The sequence below is a fragment of the Monodelphis domestica genome, chromosome 3 (assembly GCF_027887165.1).
Source record: "Monodelphis domestica isolate mMonDom1 chromosome 3, mMonDom1.pri, whole genome shotgun sequence".
Classification (NCBI taxonomy): Eukaryota; Metazoa; Chordata; class Mammalia; order Didelphimorphia; family Didelphidae; genus Monodelphis; species Monodelphis domestica.
Window position 1 is genome coordinate 86,447,227 of NC_077229.1, and position 13,833 is coordinate 86,461,059.

The 13,833-nt window shown below is 42.9% G+C and overlaps 2 protein-coding genes across 2 annotated transcripts in view; one reads left to right on the forward strand and one right to left on the reverse strand.

Moving 5' to 3' along the window:
- Window positions 1–11,556, forward strand: part of BORCS8 (BLOC-1 related complex subunit 8) — a 48,912-nt gene extending 37,356 nt beyond the window's left edge. Inside the window, exon 6 of the mRNA XM_056822381.1 lies at window positions 11,371–11,556. The gene's annotated coding sequence lies outside the window, so the exon portion shown is untranslated. The remainder of the gene's footprint in view (window positions 1–11,370) is intronic.
- The window catches only part of UNC13A (unc-13 homolog A), a 95,015-nt gene that overhangs the window by 6,112 nt on the left and 75,070 nt on the right, over window positions 1–13,833 (reverse strand). The window contains exons 41-44 of the mRNA XM_056822383.1: window positions 10,445–10,592; window positions 8,803–8,859; window positions 705–797; window positions 410–569 (exon numbers count right to left, since the gene is read on the reverse strand). Coding sequence (XP_056678361.1) covers window positions 410–569; window positions 705–797; window positions 8,803–8,859; window positions 10,445–10,592 — 458 coding nt within the window. The remainder of the gene's footprint in view (window positions 1–409; window positions 570–704; window positions 798–8,802; window positions 8,860–10,444; window positions 10,593–13,833) is intronic.

Here is a 13,833-nt window from a genome sequence, read left to right on the forward strand (position 1 = left end):
ATTAGGTAACTAGATGTCACACACACACATATATATATATATATATATTACTTATATAACTAGTAGGTTATTAGTTAACTAGATATCATCTATATATACTACCTATATGACTAGTAGGTTATTAGGTAACTAGATGTCACACACACACACATATATACTACTTATATAACTAGTAGGTTATTAGGTAACTAGATATCACACACACATATATACATACTACCTGTGCAACTAGTAAGTTGCTAGGTAACTAGATGTCACATATATACTACCTATATAACTAGTAGTTTATTAGGTAACTAGATGTCACCTATATATACTACCTATGTAACCAGTAAGTTGCTAGGTAACTAGATGTTACTAGGACTTGTTAAATACTTGTACATTTCCTCCCAGGCCCAGCCCTACTCACAACTGGAAGGTCTCGTTGTACTTGGGAGCCCAGCTGTTGTTCTTGGACTTGGTGGCAAATTTCCTTTTCTTGTCACTAAGCTGGGGCCCAATGATATTGACCTCGATGAAGGGTCGAAAGATGCCTGACGTTTGCCACTTGAGGTCATTGGCTGCCACAACTGTTCCAGGGAAAGCCGAGGGTGAGTCAGGCTCTAGTCAGAGGTACCAGGTCCTACCCCCCAATCTGGGTCTCCAATCAAACTGGCTGAGTTGTCTAGAGGAAGCCTCAAGCCCACCCTTCTGCCCCCACTTACCTTTCACTGTCACCTTGTGTTCCCCAGTACCTGGGTGGGTGAAGAGCTCCACATGGACAGAAACCTCACCGACAGGGTCATCCACTCCTGATCCTGATGGTGGTAGGGTGGGAGACGGTGGCTATGAGTTCTGTCCTCTACTTGGAGACCACAAGCCCAGTGTTCTCCGCACACACATACACACCCACAACAGCCCATCCCCATGCTAGCGGCCTCAGGTCAACAACACTAATGGGACAGGTCATTTAAGGGAGCAAGGGGAAAGGAGGCAATGAAGTGGGAGCAGGCAGAGTCCTGGTATAGGAACCCTGGAGACAGAGAATAATGAACTCCAAGTCAGACAGGCAGCTCTAGCTCCCTGTCTTCAAACCCCATCCCCAACATGTACTGAGCACCCATTAACCTCTCTAGGTCTCAGTTTCTCCATCAGCAATTGGGATAATCAGATCTGTATCACAGGGTTTGTTGTAGGGTTTAAATGCGATCCCCAAATTTCAGAGTTGGGAGGGACACCTGAGGCCCTGACATCTACCAGAAAGAAATCCTCACTAGTTCTTATGACAAGGTCGAACATTGGTGGTACTTATTTTAAAGAGTTGTCATCCTCTTTCTTACTCTGCTTAGAATAGTCCCAGCACCTGGCCACTAGAATAAGTGTTTTGGGGGCAGCTAGGTGGCTCCGTGGACAGAGAGCCAGGCATAGAGATGGGATGTCCTGGGAACAAATCTAGGCTCAGACACTTCCTGGCTGGGTAACCCTGAGCACGTAACCCCCATTGTGTAACCCTTACTGTTTGTTCTTCTGCCTTGGAACCAATATTCAACATTGATTCTAAACAGAAAGTAAGGCTTTATTTTTTTTTTTAAAGAATGAATTCTTTGAAGAGACAATGATTCTTATGGAAAGCCCGGCAATAGAATGTAAGCTCCTTGAAGGTAGGGGCTGCTTCATTTTGCCCTTGTTCCCCCTAGCATCCAGCACAGTGCATAGCCCATAGTAGTCAAATGCTCAGTAAAAACTTGCTGAACTGGACTGTCAAACCTACTAGTTCCTAATGATGGCTGTTTCCATTTTAGAGAGCTCTAACTAGTATAAAGTTTTCTCTTCTGCTCCTTAGATCCATCCTACTTTTATTTCTTCCCAACATCATTGGTTACTTTGACTTCTGCCCTTTGGGGCCAAGCAGAATCCCTCTTCCACATGACAGCCCTCTTAGGTCTTGAAGACATTTCTGTGTCCCTCCATATCTTCTATTCTTGAAGTTAAACAGCCTCAGCTCTTCAACCTTTATTCACAGGATATCCTTCTTCACCATACTGTTGCCTTCCTCTGGACACTCTCCAGCTTACCAATGTTCTTCCTTTTTTATTTTTTGTATCAGTTTTAAGACAGAAGAGCATCAAGGGCTAGGCAACTGTGGTTAAGTGACTTGCCCAGGGTCACACAGCTAAGAAGCGTCTGAAGCTACATTTGAGCCCAGGCCCTCGCAATTCCAGGTCTGGCATTCTCTCTAGTCACTGTGCTCCCCAACTGTCCCTTCAATGTCCTTCCTAAACTGTGGCATTCTGGCCTGAACATGGTATGCCAGATGTGGTCTGAAGCAGGCAGAGCGTGAAGGGACTTTCACTTCTTGACTCCTGGAAGCCACAGATCTCTTAAAGCAACCTGGGATCAAGTAAGCCTTTTTGGCTGCCGTATTACAGTGTCAACTCTCATCCACAGCATACCACTGACTCATCTTGAACCTGTGGTCCACTAAAGCCCCCCAGATCATTTTCAAGTTGCTGTTGGAAATAATGTATGCAAAGTGCTTTTTGCAACTTAAAGCAAAATAAAAATGCCAATTGTTCTAATTAATGATTTGTAATGGTTTACACATATATAATATTTTAGGGTATGCAAAATATGTTGTAAATATCTCAGTGGAACCTTATAATAGCTCTGTGAGGTTGAAAGTGGTTCAATGAATCACTCAGGAACACAGTTACTAAGAGTCCTAGTCAGAATTTTCAGGGGCTCCTTATTGCTCTTAGGATGTGCAGCAACTAGGTGGAATAGTGGTATAAAACTCAAATAGAAATGGGGCCACTAAACTGTATATTAACAGAAAACCACATGTTAACATCATCTATATCCTGTTGTATTTTTTACTTATTTTGTTCAATATTTCCCTATTCCATTTAAATATGATTTGGGGCTGCTCGTGGAAGTGTTGGGGGCTGTGCATTATGATACCTTTAGTGTATGGGATCTGGAGGTTGGAAGACAAGAGTTCAAATCCTGCCTCGGATACTTCCTAGGTGTCTAACTGGGCAAATCAAGTAACCTTTCTCACTTTCTTCATCTGTAAAATGAAGATTAAAAAAAACCCCTCTTGCTTTACAGGCTTGTTTCAAGGTTCAAATGCAACAATGTAAATAAAGAGCCATGCAAATATAGTTATTATTATTAAAATACCAACTTCTCAGCCAGGTACTTAAAGCCCCAGACAGTCTGGCTCTCGTCTCCTTTTCCAAGTTTATTTCACATTACTCTCCTTTCATATACTCTGTGCCCCCGACATCGAGCCTGCTCACTCTTCTTGTTCCTAGGACCTGGCCTCCTATTTCCTACTTTTACCGTTATACACCCTTTATCTATTAAATGGGGATAACATTTATTTTGGGGGCAGCTGGGTGGCACAGTAGATAGAGTACCCAGCCTGAGATCAGGAAGAGTCCCTTTTTCAAGTTCAAATCTGGCCTCCAACACTTTCTAGCTGCATGACCCTGGTCAAGTCACTTAACCCTATTTGCCTTCATTCTTCATCTGTAAAATGAGCTGGATCCAGTATCTTTGCCAAGGAGGTCACAAACAGTTGGACACAACTGAATAACAATAACAATAAAAATCACGTGTATACCCACCACGTGGAGTGACTTTGAGGAAAGCACTTTGCAGTAATATAGAAATGTGAGTAAATTGTTATGTTGGAATGAACGTGTTGGGATAAAGGGAGTTCAATCGGCAGAGGCGGCCACATGATGTAATGGGAAGACCTCTGGCCCCGGAATCCGGGGCCATGAATCCTCGTGCCTCCTTTGCACCCATGTACTCTCTCTCTGGTCTGACTTTTCTCCCCTGTGAAACAAGAGGGTTTGATGGGATAATTCCCAAGATCGCTTCCAGCTTTACTGCTCTCTTTTCTTAGGCAGCATTCTATGTTCCATGCCAGAGAACTGACTCATTTTGTTGGTTCTACAAAGCTTGACATTACCGAAAAGAATTAAGGACAAGTTGGATATTGCTCCCCTGAGGGACTGAGAGAAATTCTCTTTTCCATTGTAAGCTGTGTTCCCTCTCGGGAGGCAGGACCATGAAAAGGACCCTCTTAACCTGCCGTATTCTACCCTTTTTCAATTCATAACCTTTTCCCCACAATATTCCCAAACCAAAGCATTCCTAGCAGCCACGAGGAGCTCCAGGCACTCTGAAACTTGGCTGGTAGATAACAACAGTTAACTCATTCAATGGACCTTCACTCAGCCCAATTAACTGATGCTGATCCTTGCTGAGTATCCTTCACCCTTTGTGGCTTAATAAACCTCTTTTTGTTAATTACTAAAGAAAAAAAAAGGTATTCTAAAAGCCATCACTCATCTGCTGAACCTTGATGTTGAGCAGGTCCTCAATATCCCCCATTTTGTTCACTTTCTTCTGCACTTTCACTGCATTTAGCACAGTGCCAGGGCACATAGTAGGTACTTGATAAATGTTCATTGAATTGATCAGTCTCTTAACTTTGTATCTTCCTCGACCAACTAACTTTGTATCACTTTCACTTGATTTTTTCTCTGTTCTCAGAAGATGATAAGTATCTGAGCTCTGATTATAAATATATAAAAGTATAATCTGAGAAGATTATACATATCTGAAGATTATACGTATCTTCAGCCAATCAGTTTGGATGAAGAGTCTGACCATGGTGTCCATAGTCTAGGTTTTCTCTTCTGCCACAAGTAATAAAAATGACTTTTTAAGTTAGAAAATGCAGGTTAATTGAGTCAATTCTTGAACTGCATTCTAAAGTTCCTTTCAGAGCTGAGATTCTGTGTTCTAAGGTTCCCTCTTGGTGCTGAAATTCAAGATAATAAAGTCCCTTCTAGCTTTGAAATTTTGTTCTCTTTTAAGGTAACTCTCAGCTCTAACATTTTGTGAACTGTTTCCGATGTTCTAAGGCAGCATTGTCGAACCTTTTAGAGATCAAGTGCCCAAACTGCACCTTCAAGCTGCCTGCATTAGCCCAGACAGCCCAGACAGACGAGGAAGTGCTTGAGTTGGACTGTTGGGTAGAGGGGCATGTCCTCAGGTTCGGTGGAGAGAGGGAATGGAGCACATGCCTTCAGCACTCGGGGGTGCATGTGCCATGGCTTCGCCAACACAGTAAAGGTCTTTTCCAGCTCTAACCTTCTGTGGTCTTTGTTCTAAGCTCTTTCTCTCTCTAATCTCCTGTGCTCCAAGGTCCCTTCCAGTTCTAACACCATGCTCTACATTCTACAGTCTCTTCTCTTTCTCATTTTCTATGTATCAAAGTCCTTTTCAGCTCCAACATTCTTCTAGCTCTGATACTCTGTCTGGTTTTAAGCAATGCCAAGAAAGACAGCTGGAGAAAAAAATATGGCATTTTTCTCAGCACTATCTCGGGCACAGAAGGCATGAGATTTTGGTGCACTTGGTGGGTGAAGTAGAGAAGAATAATGATTAAGTCAGGTGAACAGAGCTAAGGTCATTCATATCTGTTACCTTGACCTTGGTCTTCCCCAAGCAAGCTCTGATCTGTACTTTGTCCAAGATTTTCCTAATGAGAAGATGAACCATCCATAAAGAGAGGCAATGGATTGAGGATGCAGAATGATATGTGTGTGTGTGTGTGTGTGTGTGTGTGTGTGTAGATACACATGAGGAAATTTTGCTTGACTACATGAATTTACTGCATGAAATGTATATTTTATTTTTTCCCCAAATACGGGGGTGGAGAGAAAAGAGTATTGATTTAAAAAATTTTTTATTAAAAAAAAAAAACCCTTACCTTCCATCTTAGAATCAATACTGTGTATTGGTTCCAAGGCAGAAGAGTGGTAAGGGTAGGAAATGGGGGTTAAGTGATTTGCCCAGGGTCACATAGCTCGGAAGTGTCTGAGGCCAGATTCGAACCCAGGAATGCTTGAGTCTAGGCCTGGTGCTCTATCCACTGAGCCACCTAGTTGCCCCCATTTTTTAAAGATAGAGAGGTGGAGGAGATGCTACAGATTTGAAATGTTGTATGCCCTTTCAGTTGAGGCCACTGTTTATTACTCTGTCACATGAGATCTTTCATAAGGTAACTTCTAAATGTTTGTAATGCAATGTAAAAACTTAACAAAGAAAAAAAGCAGAAAAAAGGAAGTGGGTTCACTAAGCAGCCAAAGAGCCCTTCTGCTCTACTGGGCAGTAGTTCCAGCTCTTTAGTGGCTGGTATTTCAATCAATCTTTTGGGAAGTGTCTTGACTAGACCCTTCAGGGCCTCCTCACCTTGGAGCAAGTCACTTAACATGGATGCTTACTACTAGAGGGCAGGCCTTGTACCAGTGATGTGATTCCCCAGCCCCAGACTCTTCTGTCCATCCTAAGCAGCACTGGGGCTAAGCACATGTGGAGTCTGTGATGAGCTAACATTCATGCAGCCATAGAACCTCACAGCTAGAAGGGACATGGAAGGCAATTCCGACTCTTGCCTGTACCATAGTGTCTCTGATGAGTGGTCATCTATCCCCTGCTTGAATACCTCCACTGACAAGGAACTCACTACCTACAAGGCATCCTCCTCCATCCATGTTTAGTTTGCTCTGATCATAAGAAATTTCTTCCTTATGTTGATCTTGAATCAGCATGTGTTTTGGTTCTACAACTTCTACCCATTGCACCTAGTTCTTCTTGGCTCTGGGGGACAAAAAGAAGGAGACGTATATCTCTTCCACATGCTGGACTTTCATACACTTGAAGGCAGCTATCATGTCTGTCTAAGTCTGTTCTTTTTTTAAACCCTTACTTCCATCTTAGAATCAAGTCTGTGTATTGGCTCCAAGGCAGAAGAGTGGTAAGGGCTAAGGCAATGGGGGTGAAGTGACCTGCCCAGGGTCACACAGCTAGGAAATCTAGGAATACTGGGTTTTGGTTCCAAGGCAGAAGAGTGGTAAGGGCTAAGGCAATAGGGGTAAAGTGACTTGCCCAGGGTCACACAGCTAGGAAGTATCTGGGGCCAGATTTGAACTGAGGACCTCCCATCTCTAGGTCTGGCTCTCAATCCACTGAGCTACCCAGCTGCCCTCTCTCCTCTTCTTTTAGTAGACATCCCCAGTTGCTTCAGATGATCCCCATGACCCTTCAGTGTCCTGCTCTCCTTCCTTTGTCATTGCTCCAGCATATTAATATCCTTCCTAAATATAGTACCCCAAACATCATATTCCAACGTGGTCTGCCTAGAGGATGGATAGAGGGACTATCACCCCTCTCAATTGAGACTGTAGTTCTAGCCTCAGAGGCACTTCTCAGAGTCCCTCCTTGTTCCTTCTTTGCTGACTCTCAACGTGGTTCCCTCCAGGGGAATTAGGACCGCCCAAAAGTGGGACCTGTTGCCGCCAGCAGTCTAGGCCCAGTTCATCTCCCCCTCTGCACCCCCTCTCCCTCCCACCACACTGCAGGCAGCTCCCCATCCCCCATGAGGGCAGGCTTGCCAGATGGGACATGCAGCAGGTGGGTGAGACCGGAGGAGGTGGCAGCTGCTAAGGGGATGAGATGGGAATCATTTATTCCAAGCAGAACCAAATAGGGACAGCTTGGTTGGGGGCTAAAGAGAAGTAGACCCAGGCTGGGGGAGGCCATGGATCCTCTTGCCCTGGGGCTCAGATGCTGAGCCCCTTCCCCCATTCCCAACAAGTCACATGCTCAGCTTCATCTCCCTCCCCTCTAGAATCCGATGCTTTTTATGCAAGCGTCAAACCAGACCCCAGGATGTTCAGGATAAGGGGTGAGGGGGTAAGAAGGGAGGATTGGAGGGTGGGTCACACATCCGGCAGGGCCAGGCCCCCAAGGCTGGGGAGATAAAGGGAGAGAGAAGTGCTGGGCCCCCCACCATGGGATTGGGGGAGTCAGAGCTTGAGGCCCTCCCTGCTTTGCTGGCTCCAAGGGGAAGGGCCTTGTCAAGCTGCCCCTGCCCCATATTTAGGGCCTAGTTCAGGGAAATGATGGGAAAGGCCCATTCCTCTCTTCCAAAGGCCTTGCTCACCACTCGACCTGACCACTAGGGATCTGAGGCATGTACCAGATGAAGAGTTGGAAAAAATGGGATCTAGCTCAGAAAAAGAAGAATCTAGCTTAGGAGAGAGCTGAGCTGGTCCAGGGAAGAACAGGTCCAATGAATCAGTTCAGGGGAATGTGAACCTCAAATTCAGATCGAGATAACTGAATCTGGGATGGCCTCTTGGAGAAAGAGGACTTCTTCCCTCCCTTCCCCTTTTCCTATGTCTAGGTTTTCTCTTCTGTGAAATGGGAATATTTATTTAGATGGTCTTTCATATTCCTCCTAGCATGGGCATTCCATGATTCTAACTATGATTGTTTAGTCTAGGAAAAATGCTTGCAGATGGTTTAAAAAATCTGGGTTCTTAGGCCCTGGAATTTTGTAGTTCTTGGACCAGGCTGGCAGTGAAGTAATTTTGTTATCTTCTGGCCCAGAGATATTCCCTTTCCTTCCCTCCCTTTGGAACCAGCAACCTGCTGTGCCATCCCAACTGCCAACCTTTCTGTCCCACCCCCAGCTCAGATCCTAAATCCCTGGCCCCATGGTGGAGAGGGGGAAGTTGGAGCTGGGGTGGCCAGGGTATGCCCCAGTGGGTATGAGCATAGCGGGCCTGGCTCAGCCACCAGACCAGCCAAGGGGACAGAGGGAGGGAGCAAGGGATGGGGCCTTTTACTAGCTGGGCATTGGGAGGGTGCTTCAGGGAGTGAGGGGCAGCGACCAGGGCACCGAGAGTGCAGGGAGAGGGTACCAGGGACGGGCAGGCGGGCAAAGAGACGTACCCTTCTCAGGATAAATTTCTTCACTAAGAGTAAACCTAATACCTTTTCCACCATGAACTAGTAAAGGGCGAAAGGAGAGACACAGAGAAAGGAAAGAGAGAAAGAAATAGGGAAACAGAGACAATGAGGGAGACACACAGAGAGGCAGAGAAACAGGAGACAGACAATTAGAGATAGGCAGAGAGGTAAAGATCAGGAAATAAGAGGGAAAAAATCAGAGATAGAGACACAGAGGGAAAGTGAGGAAATCAATGAGACCCACAAAGGAACAGGGAGACAAAGACAGATAAACAGGAAGACAGACCCAATAGGTAAGGAGAAAGGAGAGAGAAAAGACAAAGAGGAGACAGACAGGAGAATAACAGTGTCATAGAGGGAGAGGAGGAGAGCAAGGAGAGGGTTGGGAGTTGAAAGGAAAGAAAAAACAAGAAAGAGAGAAACATCAGCTCCCAACAGACAGATGGACAGACAGATGAGACAGACTGGCCCCTGGGGCTGTGAGGTGCAAGAGTTAGGTCAGAGCATTAGAGTAGCAGGCAGAGGAGGGGGAAGGTCTGTGGCCCCCCCGCCCTTCTCCTCTCAGCAGTCTTGGGTGGGATAGGTGACTTTCCTTGGATTTCCAGATACCCCTTCCCTCAAACCCAAAGCCTGGTGGGGACTTGGTAGAGGTTATTTCTAACACTCTTCCCTGGCTTCTGAGTTACAGTGAATGGACCTGTAACTCAGTTACATGGAAGTCAAGGAGTTCTTCCTATTTAGCCTCTATTCCACTCTTTCCACCCCCCAACTCCTAGCAAGGTCCAACCTTCGCAGTGGAAGAGTCACACAATGATGACCACTTTGGAAGACCATTCCAAGATGCCACCATGCCCTCGCTCCCTGTCCCCCATCCTCATGCCCCCTCTTTAAATGGATTCCTGTCATGGAAAATGGAGCTCTGGACAGAAAGACCTCCAGAAAGTCAGTAATCTAGCTCAGAATAGAACTAAGGAGTCTGCCCAGCCCCTGACCTGCCTCCCACTAACCCTGTAGTTGATGGCGGTATAGAAGCTTCATGAGGCAACCTGGGACCTCTTCCTACAACCCAGTCACTTCAGCCCAAGGTACTGACTCAGAAAGGGACCAAGAGAGAACCAAAAGGAACAGAGGAGCCCAGAGACATTAATCTTCTTCCCCCTCCTCCCCTATCCCTAAACCAAGCCAAGGGACATTCTTGCTTCTTGGCAGTAGAGCCTGGCAAAGAAGATGTTAATTTGGTGTAGCTTCCTTATACCACCCAGGAGTGACAATCCAACTTTGTCTACCCACAATGCTCAACTCTAAAATCATGTTTCTATGATCTCTGAACATTGTACTAATTAATGTCCTCTGAATCTTGCCCCTTGCTCCTAAGATCTCATAGAGGTTCTTACCAAAAACTTATCAAATGTTGCTCTTTCCTCCTCCCACCCCAACTCTATGACCCAGTCTGGAATAGAAAACTTGAGGGTGAAAGAAGAACATAACTGATATTTGTTAGAAGAATGGACTGAGCTTTTCCTGTGCTCCCCAGTGCCTATGCTGGGGCACCAGGCATGAGCCTCCCTCCTCCCAGGATACCATGGCCAGCTGTGGGTGAGGGAAGGAGGTGGGCAGACCTTACCCTGAGCCGACTGAGTCTGGACAAAAGTTTTGATGAGCAGATCTGTGGCCTGCGTGTAGAGAGACAGGGCATAACGGAGGGACTGCAGGTCTGGGCTTTTTTCCAAGAAGGTCTTCTTAAGCCCTACGCCACCAGCATGGAAGTATTGCTGTGAAGGGAGAGGGTGGTTCTCAAAGACTCAGTCTAGAAGCACCAAAGCCACATTTTTCCCAGTGTTCCAAGTATGATGAGATGTTTGCTGGAAGGAGCATCAGGATATCTGGGTTCTATTCCTAGCTCTTGTTCCCAATTTGCAATGTGACTGGCAAAATCCTATCCCCTCTCTGGGCTCTAGCTACCATATCAGTCAATCAACAAGCATTTAATCAGTATGTGTGAGGTGTTGTGTAAGCACTGGAGGTATAAAGAAAGGCAGAAACATGGTTCTTCCCCTCAAGGAGCTCACATTCTAATAGATGTCTAGAAAAGAATAGGGTTAGGCTGGGTGCTCTCTAAGTTCTATCTTTGACATTTAAAGTTCTAAACTTCTTTCTAGCTCCATAAGTAAGTTTTAGGGGCCCAAGGCAGGAAGATCTGAGTTCAAATTTCTCCTCAGATACTTACTAGCTGTGTGACCCTGGTCAAGTCACTTATCTCTGTTTGCCTTGATTTCCTCATCTGTAAAGTGAGCTTTAGAAGGTAATGGTAAACCATTCTAGTATCTCTGCCCCCCCCCAAAAACAACAAATAAGGTCACGAAGAATCAGTCAAACATGACTGAACAACAACAATAACAAATTAGTTTTAAGCTCCTGTCTAGTCCTAATATTTCACGTTCTAAGGTTCCTTCCAGCTTTGACATTGCGTGTCCTAAAACCCTCTAGCATATTCTCCTTCCCTCCCCAATGATTTCAGTGCCTACTTTCAAGTCTTTCTCTCCACTTTAGACCCTGCCTCACACCAGAGAACACCAACGTACAAATGGATGCTCCCTAGTTCTTCAGTCTCCTCAAATTTTGTGACCTCACTCCAGCTCAACTATATACAAAGATGGTCAGACCATGGATCTTGCCAACAACCATGATTATGTCACTTCATGTTCATAAACGACCATATCCTTTACTTGATCATAATATTTTTGTATCCTATCTTTTTCTATGCAGTATAACCTCTTTTCTTTATCCTCATTGGCTTGTGTATTTTCAGACTAAAATTCCCTTCTCTGGAAATTTGTTCAGTCATTTTTCAGTCACATCAGATTCTTTGTGACCTCATTTGAGGTTTTCTTGGCAGAGATACTGGAATAGTTTTGACATTTCTTTCTAGAGCTCATTTTACCATTGAGGAAATTTAGGCAAACAGGGTTAGGTGACTTAACCAGGGTCACACAGCTAGTAAGTATCTGAGGCTGGATTTGAACTCAGGAAGAAAAGTCCCCAGGCCTGGTACTCTAACCACTGCAACCACCATGCCATTTTCCTTCTATATGTTGTCTCCCACTGTTAGAATGAAAGCTCCTTGAAGGCAAGTATTGAAATAAGGTTTATTAAGAACCTATCATATGTGATAGGCATTTAATAAATGCTTTTGTATTTATTCATTCATTCATTCATTCATTTCTTGAACTAAATTCCTATGCTTTTCACCTACACTCTACTTCAGCTATAAACTAAGCAGTCACATCTTAGACCACATCATCATCCTGGTCCACCCCTGCGATCCTAAACTCTGAAACTGTCCCTTCTGCTCACAGTCCTTCCATCTTTTTTACTCCTCTGTTCTCCCCTACCCATTCTTCATCCTCATTATGACCTTTGGATCCTGCCTCTCTGTTCCCAGGTTAGTCACTTAACTCCTCTGTAGCTTTTCTTCTGTAAAATCTGGGCTATGGTATCTGCAATACTTACCTTACAGGGTTTTGGGGATATATAATATCATGTTCAAATGATATAATGCATGTTTATATTATAAATGTTATATTTTACCCATATATTATTATATTACTAATGTTATATATGAGTTTATATATCATAAATGTTCAATGTATATTTATTATATAGTATATGTATTATTACATTATACAAGTTATAACATTATGTTAAAATAATTTGATGTATGTTTATAGTATAAATATCATGATTTACATCTGTATTATTATATAGCACATGTTATATAATATTAATTTGTGTTAAGTATGTATATTAATATCATACATATGGTATTTACATCAATATCATTGCATATTACATGTGTTATATGATATTAATTGATGTTGGAAATTATTTTATTATACCTAAATAATCTATTCAATATAAAATAAAAATGTAATATTATAAATATTGTTTATGTGTTATATTACACATGTTATATAAGATTAATTTATATTTAAATCCTAAAAAATTAAATAAATTAAATAAATTATGTAGTTATATTACAAATATATGATCTATATCTGTATTATTATAGTTACATATGTAATATAAGATTAACTGATGTTCAAATGACATGATGTATATTAATATTACACATGTATTTATATCAATATCATTGCATGTTACATATGTTATATATTACTTTATATTAAAATTATTTAATTCTATCTAAGAAATATTAGATACAAAATAAAATTTGTTGTACATATTTTATAATATAGCTATATATTATTTTGTTTAAATGATTTTTATTTTATATATAAATAGTATATAGTATATAAATAAAATTCTAACATAACTGTTTATATTAATATTATTGCATGTTACATGTTATGTAATATATCAATTTACAATGTTTGAATGATATTGTGTATATTTAAGTCTAGATTATTATTATGTCTTTGGATTCCCAAACCTAGTATCTTATTCATCCTTCTCTGAGCTTCATTCCAGACCCTCTGGACTTTCTTTACATCTCTGAGCAGCCTTCACACACTAGAAGTACATCCTGCTCCTGTAACTCCTCTTCTGATTGGCCAGTTCTTCCTAGAAGCTCCATGTTGAGGTTGTGTCTTCATTCCTCTTCCAGCTCCTTTCTCTACTGTGCTCCCTTAGGAGCACCTTCTACTCTCCCCCCTCCCCTTCTAAGCTGTCTTCTACCATTAGAACACAAGGTCTTTGAGGGCAGGCGTTGTCTTTCTTAATGTTTGGATCTGCATTCTCAGCAGTGTAGCATAGTGCTGGGCATACAGTGAATACTTAATAAATGCATGTTGACTTGACCTGACGAGGTGCTTAGTAAATGTTGAATTGAAGCAAATCTAGATGCTGAGTTCTAAGGGCCCTCTCCAGCTCGGACATATTCCAGGGGCCTCCTAGTTCTGACATGCTGTGTTCTTAATTCAAAGGTATTTTATTTTCCCAATTACATGTAATCATTTTTCAGCATATGTTGTCCAAAATTATTCGATCCAAATG